The sequence below is a fragment of the Lagopus leucura genome, unplaced genomic scaffold (assembly GCF_019238085.1).
Source record: "Lagopus leucura isolate 7727_CA_CO unplaced genomic scaffold, USGS_WTPT01 Super-Scaffold_73, whole genome shotgun sequence".
Lineage (NCBI taxonomy): Eukaryota > Metazoa > Chordata > Aves > Galliformes > Phasianidae > Lagopus > Lagopus leucura.
The window spans coordinates 89,079,008-89,103,742 of record NW_024962252.1 but is presented as its reverse complement, the minus strand read 5'-3'; the positions used below and the strand labels follow the sequence as shown (position 1 = coordinate 89,103,742).

General features: G+C 40.9%; 1 protein-coding gene across 3 annotated transcripts in view; it reads right to left on the bottom strand.

Moving 5' to 3' along the window:
* Positions 1-24,735, bottom strand: part of PLCB1 (phospholipase C beta 1) — a 373,777-nt gene that overhangs the window by 258,838 nt on the left and 90,204 nt on the right. For all 3 annotated transcript variants that reach the window (XM_042884248.1, XM_042884267.1, XM_042884258.1), the window contains one exon: positions 9,486-9,554. In XM_042884248.1, the coding sequence (XP_042740182.1) occupies positions 9,486-9,554 (69 nt within the window). The remainder of the gene's footprint in view (positions 1-9,485; positions 9,555-24,735) is intronic.

The following is a 24,735-nucleotide window of genomic DNA, read 5'->3' as shown; positions in this document are numbered from 1 at the left end:
TGTTCCTGAACGGCACGTTTGCAAGTCCATTCTTATTCCAAAAACGAACACAGAACTGGATACTGCAAAGCACCACAGCCAGGAACTCCCTACAAACTTCCAGCCAAGGCTATTTCTTCTCCAAACAAAGGTAATGGAATTTTTTTTTAACCCAACTCAGAAACCCACAAATGTAAACCATGTGGAATCAGACTTTATAAGATTTAAGTTTCTCTTCAATTGATTGCTGTCATTTCCAATTGCACAAAGGTTTTACTCAGTTTTGCAATTCAATCGAGACCTTTCTACTACCTAAAAATAGTGCTAAACTGAACTTTAGTTAAGATCAGCATTGAATCTGCTATTTCTCTACTTTCTCTATGACAAACTGTGATCCTCAAGCTCTCTAGAACACTTTGCCTTGCCTATGGCAAGCATTCCCTTAGCTTTGACACATAGATAACCACTTCACTCCCTGCATGCTCCCGCTCGTGTAACAGCAAGTGCCACCAGCCCATCCATTTTTGGGGAAGATCCCCATGGTTGGCTCAATAACACCCCAGAAGCAGAATCCAGAGCCTGAGCTCCCCAGAGGTAACAGCTGATAATTTCATTTGTTAACCCAGGATTAGGCTGAAAGGCACTGAAGCCGAAAAACCAGAGAGAGAATTTGCATTCAATAAAACGATAAAGTATTTTGTTAATACTACAAAAGTACAATTAGGATTTATTTAAGATTGGATTATTCCTATGTTGTAGTAGGTAGCATAATCCTATTTTCATTATAATAAGGTGTGCTTGACTTTTTTTTTTTTTCCAAGACAAATACTACAACATTAAAACAAATGATCAGATTTTTGGATGTACTTATCTCCACATTCTATTCTTGTATATCCACTGCAGACTAGAGCAGAAAAAAAACTTCATTCCTTCTTCACATAGTTTCAGCAGCGAAGAACATTGTGATGACTCCTAAATTTCCTCAGTTAACTTCTCCAGAGTTCCAAGCTGTGACCAAAGACACTTCACACTTGCTTAAAATCAATGACAGTGACACATTGCTCAGCTTTTGTATTCATTTCTTTAGGTCTGACCACTTCCACAAGGAAGTACCGAGAGTCTTTTATACACTGACGATCAGAAACAGATCAAAGCTTTCCCACCAATTAGAGCCCAGCAGTTTTCACTAACCAGTAAGTTATAAGTACAGATATCATGGAAATCCACTAAGTGGATATTCCAATCAAATGGGGGAATTTTCATTACGTGTTCTAAACTCCGCAGAAAAATGTTTCTGCTTTGGCATTTTTGATCTGAGACTGTTCACCTCTAAACAGGTTGCCCAAGGAGGCTGTGGATGCCCCATCCCTGGAGGCATTCAAGGCCAGGCTGGATGTGGCTCTGGGCAGCCTGGTCTGGTGGTTGGTGACCCTACACACAGCAGGGGGGCTGAAACTAGATGATCTCTGAGGTCCTTTTCATCACTGGCCATTCTATGATTCTATGAATATTATCATCTCAGCACTGCTAAAAGCACTTCCAAAATAACTTTGTATTATCCTAGATTTTTAAATTATGTGCTAACAACTGTAAAGATGCCATTCATCAGATTTGACTAATCTTTACTATGACTTACATGACATGCCAGGCTGTGCCAGCAGTGATCCCATCTCTTTGGATTCCAATCCCCTGTCCAGTACTACTGTCGTAGCTATCCACCTCCAGATACACACTGCAACCAGCTCTGCTCCCACCAGTCCCAACCCAGAGAGGGGAAAGCAAGAAGCCCAGCTTCAACCTTCCTTCTGACACAGGGCAGAGGTGATTACCATCAAAAATGCTATCGCAACCAGGAGACAGGAAACATTACCCAAGCGTTGCTCAGCATGGGGTACATGCTCCAGTAAGCAATGAATTTGTGCCTCCCAGTGCCCTACTTCAATCCCCCTGCTGCAGTCACAAAGCTCATACAAGAGCTTCATGTGTGGATTTAAAATAATTTTGGAGTATTACAGGAGTATTTGCAAGCACGCAAAGCTGTCTCTGACAATTCTTTTCACAATCACATAAAAAGTCATACTAAAGTAGAAAGAAATAACTATACTCAGCATGCAGGATTAATCAATAGCAGCCTCAGCAGCAAAATTTAAAGCTCAGGTTTGCTGACACTTACTGGTATTCTCAGCAACTCCACTATCATCTATGTGCTGAGCAGTCTCCTATTCTAGCTTTTAAAATTTACAAGTCAAGTTAAAATATCACATTTATAAAATACTTCCGTGCTTCCTGAACTACAGAATTTCTTGTAATCGGTTTCTGCTACATACTCAGGCATAGAAGAATACAGACAATAAATGAGATAGATCTGATATAAACATAACAAACGAAAACATAAAACCAAGAAGCACAGAAAGTTAACTGAAACAGTCAGTGAGCAGGAAAAAAAAAACAACCTCCTGGCAATGATTCATAGTGAAAGTCTTGGACAAAAACCTGTGCTTTCTTCTACACCTGGATGCCGGGAAATAGTGAAGCCGATGGCTAAGATTTACAGTTTATGCCAGGCTTCAGGAAAGGTCCCAGTTCCCCAGGGAGTAAAGGCTGTAAATAAAGCATCCTGACAGTGCTGAGCCATGCCAGTGGTGCAAGAAGACATGGATCGTCTCGGAGGTGGCCTCGGCCTCAGGCAAGAGCAGCCAAGTGAGCTGCGCCTGGAGGCAGAGAGGGAATCTCAGTGGGCTTCAGAGCGCAGGTGCAACTCGCTGGTGTTCATCCACACCACTAAGCAGCCTCTGTGCTCAAGACATGAACTGTAACCTGATGAAGCATAAAGAGAACAGCTCTGCACTGCTACTGAATGCTTGGATCCGAGCCTCATCGGAGCTCTCAGGAAGCTTCACCTTGCTTCCACAATTCCATGAATGTTGTTTCCAATGATGATGTTTTTTTAGGTGATCAAGAAGTGAAAATCTCCTGTCCAAGCTCCCAGGATAGCAGCACTGACAACTTTATTTCTGGAGATACAACACTTCCCAAAGAGGTTAGCTTCCAAAAAAAAAAAAATTCTAGAGCATCCTAGCCATGGGCAGCAATGAGATGCTTTCCGCAGAGGCAGTTGGCCCTGGCAGGGGAGGTGTGACAGGAGATTTGCCAGCTGCCATGGGAGCCTACTGGCTGTGGTGGAACAGTGATGCCAAGCACAGGGAGCCAGGCCAGGAGGATTCACATGGTCACAGCCCCCGTGGTGTCTGCAGCATTTCTGCTGCTTCCACTTCTCTGCCTTACAGCTGTGCCCACATGAACGCTGCGCTGATATCATCTGCAAAAATCCATATTAACTTTCCTTAATTAAGCTCAACTCAAGAAAATGCTGATATAATAATATGCTCTCCGTTATGTAAAAAGTAGTGATGGTGAAAAAACTGGGAAGGGATGTTTGAGAATGTCATTGCTACACCTAAAGTGACTGGGACGCAGGTGAGCTGCATGCATATCCCATTTTTGTTGAGTTTTGTATTCTATTTGTATTTGATTTTGGCAGAAATAGAGCACTGCTTAGGCATAATTTACATTAGAGTTCCTAATTTAATGCCAAGGTTATTGAAGGAAAAGTGACATGCATCCATCAGTAGATAAAAATAACAGCAACAGCAGCATTTGAGACAGGCAGAGCAACAGACAGCGTGTGCCACAAAGGCCAGGGCTGCACCTCTCTGAGAGGTCCTGCAACCCATGCAGGCAGCAAGGGGATTTTCTGGGGAATTTACTGAGTGGACCACAAGAAAGAAAAGGAAAAAAGAAAAGCCTACATCTATCTGCCATTCCCCACAGGCACTCTAATCGTGAAGATTATTAAACACAGCATATTTGCCTCAGCTCAGACCTTATCACAAAGTAATGAATATCTGTACAGCTTTCAAACGTGCTCAAGATGGAAGCTTCTTTTGTTCTGATAGCAAAAGAAAGACAAAAAAAGAAAAAACCCTGACCATAAAATGTCTGCTAGCTAAAATTTAAGTTAGATACCAAAAACAAATCAATTAACTGAATTAGGTTTCTTGTCATTGTACTCGTAACAAGTTATAGCCTTATTCTAACATGAATCAATCTGTAATATACTTTATTTGCATCTGTAATTTATTTATTTGTGTATTTGAGTGCTTTTAGTTCAAGAGTTCTCCCCTCACGTTTGTAAATTCACGCAGCATGTTTGAAAGATGAGAAATAAATAGATAGTAATTAGCAACACACCAGGCAGCAGCCTTACCTTCCTGCTTACCTGCACCAGTTCTACTTAAAACCCAGCAAAATCCTCCTGATTCAAAGTCAGAGCAATGATCACAGAAGTAGGCACTGCAAGGCAGCAGTCTTGATAGCTCTAAGCATTCAAATAAAGACCTAATTTCCCTGAAAATCACCAGATTTTCTGCTGCATAATTTGGATTATGTTGTTAGTTTTTGAGACTAGTTCAGGGAGTTGAGTTTTTCTCTGCAAACATGTCACCAATCAGCCAGCTCTTTGCAGTGAGGAAGATGCATGGTGAGGTAATCCTGAAGTTGTTGCACTCTAGCTCAGGATTTTAGGCAAACCCACAACGTGCAGCATCTGCTGACAATACTGAAGTAGTTGAGGCCTTGGTAAATTTCCTATATTAGGGAGGCCTTCACTATTTTCCTCTGTAGAGTATCCCCTATTAAGTGAGAATATTTGGGGCCAGGGAGCAGAGAGTGTTTTTCAAAGTGGGGACCGCGCACTGTAAACATTTTGTCATAAATGCAATCCCATGATCCATAATTTCCTCTCCTGCAGGTTCCAGAGTATATGTCATTTAAATCAATTTATCTCCTGATGAATGATTTATGATTTTTTTGAGGGAAAACATACTGATAAAATGCATCTAAAGTTTTAAATGTGAACATTTGCCATGGGGTTATTTCCTCACTCCTGCCAACCCATCCCGATATTTCTTCTCGTTACCAAAAACACTTGCACAGTTGCATTATGATTTTAGTTTCCATAGAAACTGTTACAGGCTAAAGTAAATACAAGATAGTAAGAAGTGTGAATTTCACAGTCTTGTGAGCATGCTGCTGGCAGACCCATTTTCTCTGCCTAACCTTTCACCAAGGGTTAATGCTACATCTTGATTTTAAGACATTCTTTTGAGTGGCTCGTCCATGCCTCATAAAGCTGTGTGCATGATCAGATCTACCTGTGTGTCTTATTGTAAAAAAAACATGTTTCTCTGCAGGGTTTGTGTTATTTTATTTTGCAGACCACTTCATTAAACTTTACAACAGGAATTGCTAGCCTTCGTTAGCCTGCACACCAAAGGAAAGAAAGCTGGAGAGAGTGCTACCAGGTAACGTGTAAATGAAAGGAAATAAATAATTGCTTCATCGCAACTAATGGTTTCCACATGGCCTTCTGCATTTGTAAGCACAAACAATGGGAGCTCTCAGCATGCTGGTGCTCTACCTCTGCTGATGCCATCCTGTGACAAAAAGCATGCTGTGTTTCCAAAAGGTTCTGCTGAATTTATGTGTGGTCACATCTTCCGAAAGAAGAAATGAACTGCATATTAATCTCCTACTCCCAAAATTTCTCTTCTTCCCTTCCTAAATGATTCTAATGCTTACTAAAAAGGCTAAGTTCTGATAATCATCATTCCCTCGCTACTTTATAAATTTCACTTTATTTTGAATTCAGGCATTTTTTTCTAATGTGCACAATTGGTAAATCTTCTCTTGTTCTCTTTAGAACATGACTTTCATTTATCTTCACATTTAGAGATCTGCAGAGGTGTTCAGTACTGCCTAGGACTTGCCCTTCTTCCAAAGAAAATACCTTTGTACGTATACTGCAGTGGGATGGAGAACTGTTATTCTTCCTGCAAACAGCAGTTGCAGACAGAAGAACTTATCCCTGACAAGATGTGAAAAAAAAGAAGGTAATGTTGAAGTTTCTCAGTAACACAAGGGTCATCTGAGTACACTATTTATTAATCTAAGGGTTGGAGAACAACCTTCACATTCCCCATCTGTTACATGCTTAGGTACCTACTAAAGATATGACTTCATCATTAGCTAACTACATTTCTAGTTAAGAGGCTTATTTCCATATACAATCTTTACTCTTCATGCCACACTTTCTTTGCTGTAAAACCACTGTGCCTTCTACTTCCTTCAGCTGGGCATCCAAAGTACATAGGAAGTCAGCTTCCTTAAGCTTCCTGGACTTGTCTCACCTTCCCTAGCTTTCTAAAAGGATTCTAGAGTGTTCTAGAAGGATGAACACAAAGCCCCCTTCCAACAAAAGAAGCTGAAGTGCGACAGCCACAGATGCACTGCAGGACCCCTGAATGCGACAGTGCAGAAAATCATTACTCTCCACTTCTAAGATTATGACCTTGGCTCCAGGGCCATCATCTAGAGCTGGGCTATTCTAACGGGTTTCAGTCTGATTGCCTGGGTAACTATAACTACTTAGGAACAATGTGAAATAGGATCAAATGGAGTACTATATCTCCTAAACAAGAATAAAGCATTTGGCTGCTTAATTGAGGAAAATTTCTCCAGAATGAAAAAGTATTTAGTTTTGTTACAGTAGAGACTAGAAGACACGACGATCAGAAAATTTCTCTTGATTTATGGAAAAATATTGTGAAAATTAAGTGCCAACCAACAAGGCTAAAAGAGAAGCTATCTGAAAAACCCTTTGCATTTCTCTGCTTCTCAGAAATTAGCAAAACAACAGCTGTACAGCAGATACCCTGAATGCAGCATGAGAACAGACTGTTGCTAGCCATCAAAAAGAACAAAAGTTTGGCACGATGATGAAGCTAACCAAAGAAATGTTCTCACTGGTGGATAGTGACTTATGGCAAAGAAGTGTACATTCCACATGGTGAAGAGGAAGAAAGTGTTTTTGTTAACAAGGGCTACTTATATTCCTTTAAAATCACTACTTGCTGATGGCCTTCTGACACAGTGTACCTCTACAGTTTAGGTAGTTTGCCATGAGTGTTGTTAATCACATTTAAATTTAGTATGCTAGAAAAATAAGAAAGAATTGCTTGCTTTATGTTTAACAGAAAAGTCAAAGCTTATTAAAGATGACACTTCTATCAAAAGGTAACACTGTATCAGAAATACACTAAATAATGTTGAAAAATTCCCACGAACTTCTCAAGTTTTTAATGACAACCCACATATAGAATCCACTCCCTCTTAAAACTCTGAAAATAGATGGAAAAATCAGCACAAACTGGCAGAACTCCCCTAACATAGTATAAAAACTGTACAATAGTATGAGAGCGGGGGCTGGCAGAGGAATTTATAGAAAATTACCTAAATCTCTTGTACAGTGAAAGCTCCGCCAGCGCAAAACAACACACTGCCCATTCCATCTGGAAAGGCAAATAAAGGAAGCAACTTCTGCTGTCAATGATGATCCCACCAGACAATGTAAGATAACTTCTGGGATGGCTATGAAATGTGTGAAGTGGTACCACAGCAGCAAGAAGTATTTGTTCCTGGCAGCTAAAACTCTGTGCCTTGTCTGGAAGTTATGCTGGATGCCATACTTTACACAAGGCAAGATGCTCAGCAGGTACCAGTAGATCCCAACAGACCCACCATGCTGGATACAGCTCAGATTCATCATCACAACACAATCGTCACATACACTGTACTTTTACTGTACAGTGAGCAGATCATGAATGAGCTCTTTGTATGCTAATGGAGACAGCTTTGCTTTCCCATACAGAAATCATCGAGAAACATCATTCAGTATTTATGCTCACCTGAGTGCCAGGGCTGCTCCATCTGCAAGTACAGCTGTGGATGAGTCTCTAAAACCTGGAACTTTGGCAAGTAACACTCAGAAGCGATGCTGCTCTCTTAAGCCACTGTACCAAGCTATTCCTAGAAACCTCCATGCAGTCACAAGCTGCCACTGATTGACTTAAGGCCAAGCCTTCCTACAGCTGCTGCATGAGTTGTGCCTTCTGTGTACAAGACATGCGCAAGGCTTCTGTAACACTCACTCTTTTGCTGAGCCACCTCACAGCTCAAAGCAGAACAGGCACAACTGGCCCCAAAATGAGCTTTTTGCTTCATATCACTTGCAAAATTCTATCAGCGACCAACCCAGGCGCTGTTTCCATTCTGCCCACACATAAATCTATGACAAAAAGCAAATTCATTCACACAGGTGGTGCATTTCACCACCCTAAAAGTCAGGATTTTCTCATACCCTTCATTTAACACCACCACTGTCAATCCATAACGTGTGGCAACAAAAACAGCCTTTATATAACCTAATAAATAAAAGTCACCAAGGCAATAGCTATGCATAAATTTTAGCTAAAAACATTTTGTTAGAAGAACATGAATGTCCTCTGTAAAGCGGGTAGCATTTTAAAATAATGTTCTAGCAATTGTTAATACTTTATTGCTATTCATCATAGAACCATTAATCATGGTGAACTCACTTGGTATTAATGTGGATGTCATAAAGTACTTCTGCTGCATTTCAATTATAACTCAGCCTTTAGAATGCTGCCAACATTACATGAAAAATTCTGCAAACCAGATGTGAACAGTCTGTTCAGAGATAACTGGAGTTACATTCTGGCATGAAGAAGGAACCTCTCCCACTGCCATGGTGTACCTCACACCCTGAGGTGCCCATGGGGCTGTCCCCTGGCCTGGGGCTGGGTGCAAGGAGCACAGTGGCAGACTCAGGTATAGCTGCAGCCCACAGATCTGGTCGTGCTTCTCCCAGGATGGAGGCAGGAAAAGGATTGCTTTGGCCTGTTGCAAGCTCACAGGCTTGCAGCTAAAGAGCAGCAAGGCCATACTGTCAGGACCCTATAGAGGTCTCCTTTTCTCCTTATCATTCCTGCGATGCCCCAAGGCACACTCTTGCTTCCAGAGCTGTGCACTCCGTTGTTGTTTTTCTTTTTTTCTTTCATGTGTCGCTTCTGTCCAAATGAAAACACCACAGAGAACATGTGTCTACAACTTACTGTCTTTAAAGACAGCAAACGAGTATGCAATGTATCAGAGAGGGCCTAAGGGAACTGATATCCTGACCTGTCTGAGGACAGTTTAATAATTAAAAAATCCCTCTTTCTGTCCTCAAGAGGCACTCAAATAAGAAAGTAAGCAATACCAAATGCAACATGGAGCTCCACAACCATCAGCTCCTGGCCATCAGGGAAATTGGAAACTTAAGCAAGTTTAACCACAGCGCCAGACAAACCAGCAGTTCTGTTCACTCACTGCCAGCAGAGCTTCCATCACCATTCTAAATACAGCATCAGTCACAATAGCACAACCATCACAGCACTTCTTATCAGCAACTACGATAAATGAAGCAAAGACAAAACATTTCTTATTATCTAAAGGAGTGTTTTATAAAAAAATTCTTGCATGTAATTCATATTCTGTTTTGCCTAGGTAATCAATGCAACAAGTAATCACACAGCAGAAATGCCTACCTTGGGAGCTCTGGCATGTTTTCCACATCTGGCATCTTTGACAAGACTGATATCGAGCAGCTCTGTCTCCTAGAAGGAAAAATTGCAACACATGATTATTACATTAGTGAAAAAAACACCGCCCTATCTTCCATATCAGGGGTTCACCTGTCTGCAGTGACTTCTGTCCAAACTGAGGACAGTTTCAAGGCACACTGTGTTGCACTTAGTCTATTTTATAAGCACCACAATGTCTCAGATATATAACTGAGTTTGCTCAAATATGATCATGTCTCATGATATATAGAACCTGTAGAAGCCACGTTAGTCAAGCTCACTTCCTGGATCACAAAATATTGCTGAACTTTTTAATTATCCATTTTAATATAATTTTAGGTTTTTGATGCTTGTCACAGTGTGAAAAATGCTATAAAACAGAAAATCCTGTCTCTGGAATATAAAACTTACTGTATTATGCTCCGAATATTTTGAATAGTCCATATAAAGCTCTGTAAGCACTACAGACACAGTGCTAGCATGTTCCAGGAACTTTGCAGTGCTTAACAAAAAACACGTACTTCTGGCAAGCATTTTATCATCTGTCCAGGTCTGGGTTATACAAAACATGCTTTACTTGGAACAAAACTGGCATGTGATGACACCTTCTGTTTGGCACTTTCCTCTCCTTCCCTGCCCATGTGTACCATGAGCCATCTCCTGTCACCAGGGGCTTATCAGCTCTGCATCGCCCTGGCAGCACAGGAAGGACAGGGCCAAGTCCCAGGCCTGCTCTACTCCACAGCAGGGCCAGTATAGCAGGGTGTTCACCCCAGGATGGGCACAAAGCACTGACCTTCCCACCAACATCTCTTCCCCTCCAGCCTCACTCTGTGGGAGAACCTTTTCTGATGGTTCCATGCTAGTTCTTGCTTCAGCGCCCTCACCTTTGTGGGCACAGAGCATTCGGGAGGAGGAAGCACGAAGGAGACAGGGGAATGTGGTTCCCCCAGCAGCATGCACATCCATGCAATGTTATGCAGGTTTGGTTTTCCCTCAGCAATAAGAACCATTTCGCAAGACACAGCAAGACCATCTGATCTATTTGGCATTGCTTGACAATCTTTAAATGCATCTTAATACTCCCTGCCTCATTTACACTAGTATTTGGACTAATAGCCCATGTTAGAACATCTCAATTGCATACTAAATATAGTTTTAAAGTACTTCAGTGAGAATGGGACCACGCTACAATTAGAGCTACACCAGTTCAGTCCGCTTCAGTCTTCCAGCAGTAATTGCAAACGCTGTGCAGAGAATGTGAGAGCTCCATGCAGAACAGAACCATTTCATTTTTTAATTTCAAGGGGAAGAAAAAAGATTTTTTCACTGACATATTATTTTGCCAAGGAATGAATACTTTGCATCCTTATTTCTTTTTCATTTTACAGGACCCATTGCTGCAAAGCTCTCATAGGCTTTTGCTGTCTAACAAGATATGAGCTCTACCATGTGACTATACATCTACAACACTGCTCTCTCCATCCCAACTCCCTCCTGTATAGTACCACATGAAATCACATGAGCAGTTGGTTTTTTTCCTCAGTCTATCCTGTTGAGGAGAAACTTGCGCTTATTTTACTTATTTATTTATTTTTCCTCATGCTTGATTGAAACAGAAGAAAATTTACAGGGATTAGAAAGAAGAATAGGCAGGGTTTTAAAAGTTAGTATTTTATAGATCCCCTTAGGAAATCACCCAAAACACACCAATACCCATGGCATGTGCATACAAGCACTCCTGACGCAGCTGGAGCACTTCATGTTTCATGAACTCAACTTTCATGTCTAATTTGAACTCAGTCTTACTCCGTACCAACATTCTTCTTCCACATTATCTTTCTTCCACACAACAGCCACAAGGGACTTGGGGTAGAGCTCAATACTCGGAGTGCAGAAAGGCCCTTCATGTACAGAAGTCCAAATAATCTCCCACTGTCAGGGAAATAATTGCATGAGGAATGTCTATAAACTATAGATACACAGATGGATATATGGATATAGAAGGACATTCAGAAATTTCAGAACTGAAGATCATGACTTATGGCAGTGCTGCATTCAGGTTTGTCCTGAGGCAAGGCAGTGACACGATGCAAATCCAGAAACAGGAACTGCACAGAGTAAAACATGCTGCACAGAACAGATCATGGAGACAAGTGTTACAGACCGCACACTAAAGAGCAAACATACATCATTTTGCTGTCACCAAACGGGAGCATGGCCTTTCTGGATGAAAAGCCAGCAGTTATATGTAGCACCGTAAACAATACTCATGCTCCAAAGTAGTCTCTGGACCACGGTGAATTGTTCTGTAGAAGATACAGGTATACGCATTGCATGCCATGAAACTAAAATGTTGTATATTGAAAGAACTGACAAACACTAAAAACAGTTTCTAATACCAGACAAATAAAAGATGCCTAAGAAAAATGGACCCTACAGAGGATGAATAGCAGCAAGCTGACTACCCACTTTGGGCTGCAGTGTTTGGGCTTTGCTTGCCCAAGAGGACCCAACCCAATGTTCCAGCACAGGGGCACAGGGTTGCTCCAGGTCCTGACTCCTGCCTGCAAGTCAGTTGCACCCCACCCACCTGGTTATGGAAAGTGCAACAGTTCTTGGACCTGAGACCCACAATGGACAGCTGTAGAAGAAGAGCAGAAGAGTGGAACTTTCTGGGACTGCTTAAATAGCACCAACTGGCATAGCTACCAGGAAGGCTGAACCAAGTATCAATCTTCTGGCCTCTCTGTGCATTTGCCTGTTGTGTTATCTCTCAGAGCAGATTTTAAAATCCTCCACATATCTTTCCTTATACTCTAATTTGAAAAGAGCATCTAATTTTTGAAGACTCTTTCCTAGGCAGTGATCATGGAAGCCACAGTAAAACAAAGTCCAAGGTATCAGCCACCATCAAATACCCAAAAGGAATGGAACTGTCTCCATAATTACTTTTTATATGTACGTTCAGGACTGCAAAATCAGTACATGGTACTTTAGAGCAGAGTACAGCATCTAAGTAGATGAGAGCAGGATATGCATCCACATAAACGTCTTTGATGGCAGCATTCAGCGAAGCCAAGATAAATCAGAATTCATAATATGCCATTTCTTAGAAGTTCCTTGGTTCAAAAATTCCAAACCTCCTGGAATCCCCTGCCCCTGGGGCACCTGCTTTCATCTTCCAAACAACTAATTAAGAAGACAGAATGCAACTTCCTCCCCAAAGACAGAAAAGACAATTTCCTAAGCCCCTATTACAAAACACAGATAGATTTTAAACCGAAAAGGCACAGGTACCAGACAGAAAAGTGCCACATTTCCTGTGCATCAAAACAGTCTATCCTCCCCTTTTCATGTCAACAGTAGTTTTGCTACCAAATTCCTCTGTGTTGGCTTGGGAAGTGCTTTCTATGCTGCAGGAGGCCTGAAAGCCATAGCAACTAAGAAAAACAAAACCCTGCACAAGTCCAATTTCTCCCTGTTTAGCGACCTCCAGTCATTGCCATTGGGACTTATGAATATTGCAACAGAATAATCTTTCTTAATGCAACTGGTAGATTCCCCTCATAATTTATGATACAGAAATTCCTGAGAAGTGAATTATTAATCCTACTGTGTTTGTTTTCAATTAGCAGCTGAGACAGAGACGTATTCATATAGGGCTCAGTTGCATAACCTCACTTTTATGGGTGAGCACACACTCAACAAAAGCAATAGATTGTGCAACCTTCAGTGACTGCTTAAGTACTTATAATTAGGCCTGTCTGAATTTAATATAGTAACACCAATTTGTACAAGTGGAGGATCTGGCTCACTCCTATTTTAAACTGCCCAGAATGATGTTGAGTGAATCACTGTATCTTGGGAACTTGCTGGTGACGTAGAGCCTGCTACGGAGCAGGATTCCTCACCGACCTTGCTGGAGAGCTCTGCTAAACAGCCCTCAATGGCACGGAAGTCTAAGAGTGGGATCAAGTGTCCTACAGAATTTCACAAAAACTATGTCAAGGAGACATAGCAAAAGAGGGTGTGCACTGCAACAGCTGCACAGGGTAGAGTGGATATCTAATTACTTCATTTATATCCTGAACAAAAATAATTGCACTTTGCTCAGAGTGCTCCTTTTGGTTGAACCGTCACGCCGTGCTTGAGCCTCCACTTGTCCAATCTCCATTTTGACGTTCCTTGCGCTGCGACAACCCTGGTTCACTTTATGCTGCTGTGCTGCACCATGAAGTGAACTGATGTTCAATTAACTGACTTGAAAATTCAATTTTCACATAGTTTTGAAACCTGCTGCTTCCAGGTTCAATCCAAAAAAGCTGCGCACCTGAAAACTTAGGTAACTCTTCTAAATATTACCAGTCTAACTAATAAATGATATGCAGATAAAATGCTCTGCATTCAAAGTTTGAGTTACACCATCCAGCAAAATAAACACTGAAAAACTAAGAGCGCTTTGTAAACAATCACCACTTAACGCTTCTACATGTCAACATCTGGAAACAGTTTTCAAGGGAAATCAGCATTTGGTTGCAACAAACTTCCCAAAGAAACTTAAACAGCATCTTCTGTTGGGAACAGTTAATCGCAATGAAATGTGTCTTTAATGTAGAGGAATTCCATCTCTCTACATTAAACATTTTCTGCACATGGAAACAGTGAAGATTCCTTTAACGAGAAAACGTTATTCTATTCTACATTAAAAATATAGAATAATAATAAAGATAAAGTGTTATTTAAAATAAAAACACAAGTGACTATGATTTTCTAACAATGGGATAGAAAAAAAATATTGAGGTCAAACTTCAAATGAGGTTTAGAACAGTTACAAGATATGCAAAATAAATATCTGGCCCTCCAAATTCAGACTAAATATGTAGACAAACTCAGTAATTTACAACCCTTTACAGCATAAACCTCATTCAGGTTTCAGACACTTGACAGTGCGCTTATAAATCAGCCATACTCAAATTACTTCAGGACTGAAATTCTCCACAATCAGAGAGAATATTTTGCACTAATTAGAAAGGCTGCTCTCACAGGTGTATATAATCCTCCTATTAAAAATATATTTTTTCCCCTTTATCACTAAGAATTTGCTTCTTTATACCAAAGGGAAGCTTTAAAAGAGGAAAGATTGAAAAGAAACCTGCGCTGATAGCTACAAGATCAAACAGCAGGTCTGTCAGTAACTTTAACTGGAGCTGACCGAAGGTGGAACCGCATTTTCCTGGAAGTGCCATTGCACAGTTTGTAAGCTGTTTCTTCCTGAAGAGAGGCAGGCCCTAAGGAATCTGCCTGCATGCTTCTTCCTGCCAATACACAACTCAGCTATGAGGCATCAGAAGTCAACAGTAAATCACTACCTGACAATTTCTCCTTGTCTGCATAAAGTTGCCCTTCACAAGTCCAAAGTACTTAATTCCCTTCCTACTTACCCTTTTTAATGAGCCATTGGAAAGCATTAGATTAATACTCTAACTCACCAACCTGGCCCAAAGCCACCAGACCTCTTACAGCTCCTCATACATGATGCCCTCCACAGAGAAATATGAAGCAGCTGCCACTATCTATTCCATTCCTCAGACAAAGAGGAAAGTGATGTACAACTACAATCAGCTGCAACCAGATGGTGGACCATCTCCCTCAGGGAAACCGTTTCAAAGAGTTTGCTTTATGGGGCCTGGATTTTTTATTTATTTATTATTTTTTAAAACACTCAAACAGTTTCTTTTGGGTAGAAAGTAGTCATTCTATCCACAGGCTTCAATCTTTCTCTAGGCTTTTTCTTGGTGATCATTATCTGTTCCTAACTCAAAAACACTTGGAGGACTTCAGCTTCTGCAAGACCAGAACTGGTATTTCGGATCAGCTAGGCTGCTCTGGGAATCAGTTCCAAATACTTTGCAAGGTTTCTGTGCTTGCAGGTCCTTCCTCACATGCTAAGTTACACATCACTACTGCAAGGCCCTTGCAGTGCTCCTACAAAACTACAAGACCAACTGAAAAGTTTTTGCCATCTTAATAGTGCTCAGTTTCTCAGCATATCCCTGCAGACTTACAAATCACAACATTTGCCAGTACAGGGAAAACTATCTGACATTTATTTGAAGCACTGGGCTATTATGGGAAAAAAAATGAGAAGGAATTTTCATGCTAAATACGCTTTTAATAATAAAATCAAAACAAGTCTTCTATACCTATTCATATAGCTTTTCACTGCTTCATTAAGGAAAATTTCTTTTACTCGGATGTGCAGATGGTGCCTAACCAGTCTAGAAACTGATGCAGTTTTCACAACTCTTAGGACAAAGAAATTGTCAGGAAGCAGAAGAGAGTTCAGCAGTAAAGATTCCCCACCTGCCTTCATCACAGCAAACTGCTCAGCCCCCACAAGAGCTGTTGTCTCCCACACTCAGAGCAACACAAGTGCCCTTGGTGCTGGCAGCTGGGTGTTTCTCATCCCAAGTCTTCCATTTCAGGCAGCTGACAGCAGTGCTGCATGGCCACCAGCACCTATGAGGGCTGGGATCAGTTTGCTTCTGCTGAACTTGTTCTCGCAGAGCTGCTCTCTGCATGCACACAAATGAATAACCACAGGAGGAGAGGGGAAACTGATGAGGTGCGGCCAGTATTCAAGAAAGGAAACAGCCGAGGGAGGATCTGCTTGCAAAGAAAATACAAAAGCGTATTGTAGGCAGCCTTCATAATGGTACTTGACTGATTTTTATTCACATAACTGAGAATAACCTGGCAATTTTTAGCTTTAGAGCCACAATGAAAAGTACACAGAATTGAAGTTTTAAACAGCAGATAAAAAAGCAGCATTTCTATTAAAAAGCTTCTAGTTTCAAATGAAAAGTCACAATGATGTGTGATTATGATGATTAAACGCCTTTCTAGAACGAACCATATCACGTTCTGGGGGTGATGTTCCTGCATCCTTACTTCATGCTGACAAGGGATAAAGGAGTCAAAGGACCAGCACTACAGCTCTGCTTTTGAAGCAAGCAAAGCATGTTATTTTCATCAGAGCTCCTCATGGAGCATGGAGCTGCAACAGAGGGTTCCCTCCCTGCTCACACCCATGGACAGAGCCCTTGAGCCCCAGCTGCTGCTCACTGAATGAGAGATTCCTTCAAGACAAAGCAAGAGCAAACCACCTTAACTTCTGCTATGGAAGTAATGTTCTATTTACATCACATTAGATCGATGCATCTAAAATAATGCCAACACATTTATGGGTTTGGATATACGTTTTTAGAAGAGACTTCATCAGATGAGGGCGGTTTTGGCAGAACTGCACTGTTCTGGAATGGTTTTCTTTCTGGCTAGCTTTTTTTGTGGAGGAGTTTGCAGACTGCACTTTTAATTAGTGTTAATAGCCCAAAGCTTTTGGCTTCCTTATATTAAAGCAATAAATATTTTAAATATATTTAAGCTTAACAAAAGCGAGACTAGAAACTTGCAATTGCTTTGCTCCCTGCGAAGTACACAGAGTTTCAAGGTATCAATACAGGCCCTATGCACGTATCTGTGACTTCTATGGAGGAATGAGGCAGAAGGAGCACCAACTGAAAAGGCAAAAGGATCAGCAACTGAGATCTATACACCAGCACAACATGTATTTTCTTCCAGTTCTTCCAGCTTGGGCCCTGGCAACACATTACTAAACTGGAAAACCTATAATTTAGGCTAGCTTCCAATAAGAGACTCCAGCTAAAACATGATGCTTCAGACACTAACGATGACAGCTGAAAAGTTGTGAATTAACCTTTGTAAATGAAGGCACTTAATGTATTCATGGTCCAAGGTTTGGTTTTGGAGATTTCAAACTGAAAGAGCATCAGAAGACATTGCCAAGATTTCTCCCTAGGATACAAAATATCTCAGGATCACTGGTTTGCTATAACAGGATGAAAATCTTAGGGGATTTTTAAATAAACCATCCTGCATATACTCCATATCAAACCTGAAGACTGGAGAAAAACTAAAACATTTACATCTCAGAAAATGGAAAGGAGGAGCTCTGACCTATGCAGCTGTAGGCACATCAGCCTTGTAGGCAAAGCTTTAGATTGTACGATGAAAGGAGCATAATAACATGGAGGTAAAACACAAAAAAGAAAGAGACAGTATGAGCTTGCCAGCCAGATCGTATCTACCTAAGCTGATACATCTTTTTCTTGGCACACAAAGCTTTGAAGCTTGCCCGAATTTTGATGAACTACATAAGCCAGAATTGACACAGCATCCTCCAACCCTCACCAGTCCTCAGAGCTGAATGTAACATGAAAGAGGTATGGGGAGGGCTTCACATGGGAGCAGAGAGCTGGGAGTATGCTCTAATTCAAGGAAACTAAAAGAGCTTGGCTTCCACACTGCAACAAAAAAAAAAAAAAGCTAAAAGCAGTACCATTTCCACCTGTAAATATATCTATTCTAGCATCAGCAAAGACAAAATGAGTTACTCAGTATAAAATGAAATCAGAATGGAGCTACATAATTTCCCCAGTAATAATTATAGGCAATATTTACAACTGTGTTACTGTAGATATTGAAAGCAAAAATCACTTTTTAAAATGGAGATTGACGTTTTTCTGAATGTGAAAATAATACATGCACTGAACAGGATCCAGAAAATCCTCTCTAATAAAACATATAAAATAATATTATTTATTTATAGCTAAATCCTTGACTAAATCTCACCATTCCAACCAAAGCAGTTTTGCTTATAAAATCCCAAGGGACAGATAAGAGAATAATTTGTTATATATTAATCCAAAAGTGGGCTACTCAGTAGGTCTTGACACTCCAGCTGTTGCAGAGGAGGTTCATCCCAAAGGAGACAGAGTTTTGGGCTCTGTCAACATCATACACAAACAAGGTAAGTTGAACACACAAAGAAAAGACTTTTGGGTTGAATCCTTGATGCTTTGTGCTTTGTTCCTCTAAAGGAGGATGAAGTACATGAACAGTGAGAGCCGAGGATGTTCTCCCCATGCTCCAAGAGCACACAAGCAATTCTCCTTGTTGGAGAACACTCACTCCATTCTCCTGTAGCCTACAGCACTTCACCTGCTGTTGTCTCATTGTAATTGTCCTTAATACCTCCACTTGCTCCTTACCTTGTGAATATAAGTAGTTTAGAACAGTTATTTGTTCAGTATTTCTTAGTGAGTCAATTCATTAGATTGGAGTAAAAAATTTCTTGCTAATTTATTTTATACAAGTGATAATTATTATTTTTGCATGCTCCCAGCATTTATGGATAAAGAAAAAAACAAAAAAAAAAACCACCCTGATCAGAATTGGTGGGTGAATCTCTAAAGTTTTAATTTACATTCATCTTCTACTTATCTGAATGCATAATCTTCATTATTATTTTATAAATCTCTAGATACATCTAGGAAATTATTTTTATTAATGTATTTGCATGCGTATGTCTAGAATTCTCCTAGTCTTGGCAGCTGATCTTAAAACCAGAATTTACACTGAATGAGGAAATGCGGTTCATTCCACAAACAAAACAAAGAAGAAGTGAACGGCAACTTGTCTGAAGACCTTGAGCTCTTGCCAAGCCATGTTTCCCAAAATATTCTGCCCTACACCACGCTCAAGCCTTAATCATCAACTGCTCTCTCCTGCAGGAGCCAGCTGCTTTGGGCATGAAAAGGCACACAGAATAGGCAGAGTTCAGCAGTAGACCTGGTGACACATAGACACGTTGTGATTAGGTCTCATCTTGAATTACACTTCAGAACGCACTTTTCTCAGAAGGGACTCACTGCAGTCGCACAGTTGGTTGTGCTCAGCGTTCTACTGCTGCACTGCAGAGCACTTTGTGAGTCGTCTCCACTTGTTGACAGCACACACACAAAAAAGCCATTTTTATCTCATCCCAGGGCACTGCCTGCTTTTTCCTGTTTATACTTTCTTCCAGTATGTAGAGCTAACTGCAAAGCAGCAAGCTCGCCCTGCTGTCTAACGCTGTTTCCTTATTTAGCAGGTAGTTTTAGTGCAATCTTCTGTTCTCTCCTCCACAAACGTTCCAAGTTTCATTCTCTAGAGCATAATTACCCTAAGTACTTCTCCTCCGGCAGCAGCATGCTAATATTTGACGGCTTTTCAAGAGGCAGTTTGTCTTCTTGAAGGTAACCAAAACGCATCTTGGAAAAAGTACCAAAGGGCTGACAGGCAATTTTGGCAAATTAGGACCCAACCATTTGTGGATCTGCGCAACAACTGAGACACCCAAGCTACTAAAACATGCAGTAATTTCCCTATCACTGCATTCACAAGCATCGTAAGGGCAGCACCTACGGGCACAACCAACACGTTTCACACCAGGCAGACTGGCTTAAATCTGCTCCTCTCTAACAGACACGCAGCAGCACTGCGTGCAGTTGGCCAGCCCTCTCCATTGAAAGATACGTCAGCTCCTCCATTCTTTGCCCAACATCAACCATTCAAAATGAAAATAACCATGCCGGATGACTGCCTGGGCTGGGGATCATTGCTTGTTTTGATTGTTGAAGTAGCAGAAAGGGTAATTTCACCAATTTCCTCAAATGAAGTTGCAATTTCTGAAATAAGGCATATCTCTGCAAAGAAGATGAATGTGAGCCAAAGCTGTTTTTAAAACATGTCCTACACTCACTCAAAAATATCAGCTACTTCTTACATGTGGGATGATCTAATGCCTTCCTGCTTGCAGCAATACCTGTGCATTTCAACACAGCCAAACAAATTGTTCCTGACAGAGCTGTGTAAATACAGCCTTGTCTGGACAAAATCATCCGTCAGAAGTTCTCAATCTGCACATAAGTAGTAAAAAAAAAAACAAAAAAAAAAAAAAACAAAAAACAAACAAAAAAAAAAACCTGCAAAGAATACTTGTTCATATTCTTATTCTCAAAATGTGTACGAAAATCAAGTTTTTTCTAGCATTTCCTAGCCTTTCAGTGGTTGACTTTGCAGCCTAAGTGGTCTCTCAGTATGTCTAATGTCTTTTTAGCCAGTGTCTCACTTCGTTTTACATGAAATATAATGCGTAATAAAATCAGTTTTAAAAATTGAGCGTAGGAAGCAGTGTGTCTTTCAAAGCAGGCAGCGCTGACTCTGGAATAACTCTAAAAAGTGCTATTAATGGGTAAAAGCATGCTAGTTAGAAGGGGAAAAAAGCCTGGCAGACTTAGAAAATTGATGCTTCTTTTAGTAATTACATGGATTGAGAAACAGCTATTTCTGTTGGCATCTTCAAAGAAAGTTATGGAAAGTAAACAGAAGGCAAATCAGCGAGCTTATTTTTTTCCAAATAATAATAATAAAAAAAGGTATTTTGAAAAACAAGAAGAGCACACAAATCTATTTTGAAAAACAATGAGATCAGTGTGTGGGTAGAGGCTTACGTTACTGGTCACCTGCTGTGATTCTGATCCACGCACCCCTTAGATCAGGCATTTTAGTGATGAGCTTCCCACTGGAGCTTGGTCACCCTTAAAAATCCCTCCCAGAAAAGCCAACGAGGCTGGCTGCAAATCGGGACAGGAGGGATGATGACAGAAGATACTCAGAATGAGAAACTGTCTGACAGCAACGCCAGCTAGAAGACTCGTGGCCAGGGAGAGAGCAAATAAACAGGAACTTGCTAGAAGGTCAGACTGATACATTCTGTAGCCAACTCCTGCAGCTTTATGATGACAATTGGGATGCTTAAAGTTCTATATGGGGATTATTATTTATTTATAAAACGTTATTCAGAAGACCTAATTTATGTGCAGGAATTGCATGATTTAAACATGCACTATCTGAACGTGGAGGGATGAGAGATTTTAGACATGTCTTTCCCGAACTTTACATGTACTCAGCAAAAAATATTTTATCCAATTAAACCACACTCCCATGGTTCCCATGATCTCTCCCAAGGTACCGGTGAGCAAACTGTATTAAACAGAGGCCACTTCTTGCCATGTTCCCTCATTTTTGCAGGGTCGTTTAAATGAATCACTTGTGACAAACCAACAAGGCTTCTCACAGCCTCTTCACAGGTGACTGAAGTGAATGTATTCTATTTCAAAATGGGCAGAAACCATGACACAATCATTAGGTACGTGAACCAGCTGCTTTCTGGTACCACTGATTTTGGACTCACTGAATCACACTTTCCAGTATTAGTCAATGGGACTAAGGAAATCCAAATCCACGCAGCCACAGGAAGTTCTTCCATTATGGATGATGTTACGTTATTAATTTACTCAAGCCGATGACTGGCAATACAGAAGCTTGTGCATCTCATTTTCACTGTAGAGCTCTTGCAGAGCAATTCATAGCATAAAGCCAAACCTAAAAAAGCCATTTTGGCCACGACCCTCTGCTGGGACCAGCTGACACTCCCTAAACTGCAACCATGCAATGTAAAAAGCGGGCTGCTTTGTCTTGTGCATCTTTGAGTGTGATACGCAGGTTGGGTGCAATCCTGTCAGAATGCTGCCATTTATTTTGGAATAATATAAGAAGCTGTTCTCTTCTGGGATGAAGATGCATCTACTCCAATGCACCACATAAAAAGCAAAAAAAAACAACCATAATATGGCTTTCAATGCTTCCAGCACAATCCTAGGATTGTTTGCTTGTTTTTTTCAGAGGACAATAATAGAGCAAATCATGTAAAATAGACTCCAGGACAGTCTGTTTTCCTGCGATGAAACCTGCCTCTTTTATAACAACAACAACAAATCCACCATGCAGATATATGACATTGAGGAACGACTTCTTTTTCATTCTGGATTATAAATTCCAACGATCTTCCAAAACTGACTCAAAGCACTGTTCTGCATACCAGCAGCTCTTGCACTGTGCATGAACAAAGATGAAACGGCATGTCTGCTTCTTTTCCTAAAGCAAATATGATTTTCTATGCACAAAAAAAATGTGCAGAAACAAATTAATTTGTTTGAAAATCTGGCTTTGCATGCCAGTACAGATCAGGATTTACCTATTTCAATACTGAAGGGCTTTTTAATTTTTAATGTGTTTATCTTTCCTTTTAAGTTTTTATTCATCTTGGTAGAGGCTTAATCTCTCTCAGTGGTCTCAGTTTCTTCAAGGGGATTATTTACCACCTCAATTAAATAAGAACAGAATAACGCGGTCAATTAAAAAGCTGAAGGAGCTGGAGTTTTCTACAGAACCTGAAATTAGCTGTGGAGCTACAATTGCAGCTATCCTTACGAATAATCAAACCTTAGCCAATTATTGCAGCAGCAGAACAAATTAAGTTACAGTATCAAACCAGATTAAACAGGAGATTAATTTCTTGAACAAGTACGTTCCCAAAATGGCAGAACTTCTCAGCAGCTGATTTCACAGGCAAGCACATCCCAATGCATTATGGCACCAAAGTAGGAACACAGGCCCGAAGGCGTTTCCGAAATTCAATGCTCAAAACCACAGAATCTTTCCAGTAGGAGAGGTATTTTTTTATTTTTCAGTATGTTAAATATTTGTGTTAGCTTAACAAACTAATTTGTTTGTGCTCAGGAAAAATCCTATAAGTATTTGAGTGGCATGTCTAAACCATCACCAAATCTATCAAACAATCTAGATTTTTACCACCCTGGATATAGTATCCACATGTGATCGTTCCATAAATAATTCCTCGCCCCTCATTCTGAGATTTTGAATGATCTACTATCCAGCAAAAGCCTAAATAATGCAACATTGTTCTAGCTCCGCTGACAGTATACAGTTTTCCCCATCCCAAAAGCCAGAGTTAAATAAAACTGTAGGCTGGCTGTATCAACTCTGTTCATCTCAGAAACACGGGAGGCATTTCTTTGTTTTGGTTTGGTCTGTATTCACACAACAGGGACAGAAATCTGCACGCCTTCTCCCTAACAATAACTCTCGATGAAGGACAAAGCAACACAGTGTGCATTTCTTAACTTCCTCCACTGCCAGATCAGTTTTTCTCCAGAAGGGCTTTCCTGCTCCATCAGACTCTGAGGTTAACAGAATGCCACAAAGTATGAAGGAGCAGGAAAGACTCACACTTCCCGAACGGATTTAAAAGAGAAACTTTGGGAAAAAAGCCAGAGAATTATCATTTACTCTGGCTACGTAAACTCTCCTAGAATACAGAGCTCCTCCTCATGACGGTCTTAGCACGTTGCTGCACTGAGCAGTGCCCAAGACGATGCTCTGACTTCAGCAACTGAGGTAGCAGATCCCCCTACACGACCCGTAACAGAGCAGCACACACACCGCACACCAGCAGCAGTGCTGGTGAGGGAAGCCTGCCTCACAGCAGACACTGCACCGCATAGGGTATTAAGTGCCACTCCCTGCAAGCCTTCATACATCTGCCTTCACTGCTCCCTCAGCAGGAGATGGTAAAAAAGGCTGACTTGACTTTATTAGGCAGTTACTACGGCCTTGACAAAAAACATTTCAACAGTTGCCTGCTATGCACACAGGTTAACATGTGTCTCGTGCATTATGGAACCAGTATCCCACCCAGTGTAAATATCAAAGTTCAACATGCCCTGAATTAAGTTCTGTAATGACTTCTAAAGACGACATTACATTCCATAATGTCAATACCATACAGCAGGCCGTGGTTACAATTTGTTAGGTCAGTAATTCAGTTTACCCTACTAAAGTTGGCACTGGCTTCCTCAAGAGCACGAAAATAAATGTTTTAAAAGTTTGCAACAGCATATTTAGAGTCATCTATAATTAGCTCTGCAGCACCATAGAAATACATTACAGAAATTACATATATAATCAGACTGCAATCTTCGTTTGTAATTTCACACTTATTCTCCAAGGATCGGCACAAACAATTGCAACTACTCCTCTGCAGATGATCGTCTTAATACACTGCATCACCCGCTCTGTCAGTGAGGTATGCTTTGTTCTCTCTCAACTGCAGCACGAGTCTGAGCAGAGACTGAATGCAGGCTTCTCTCTGAGGAATAACGGGACTGCTTCCCAACAGAGAGTTGTAGGATCTGCCCTCTCAGCTCAGCCCCAGGAGCCACACTCAGAGCTTTGGGCTGCATTTGTCACCAAAGAAGGCTGGCTGCTGGGCTATACAGACACAAAGAGGGAAGAATCACCCACATGAGGTAGGGCAGAATTTGTCAGAGGAGAGCTCAGGAACCTACAGAGGGACTGTTCTTACAGCTTATGAGCGCTGGAGGCA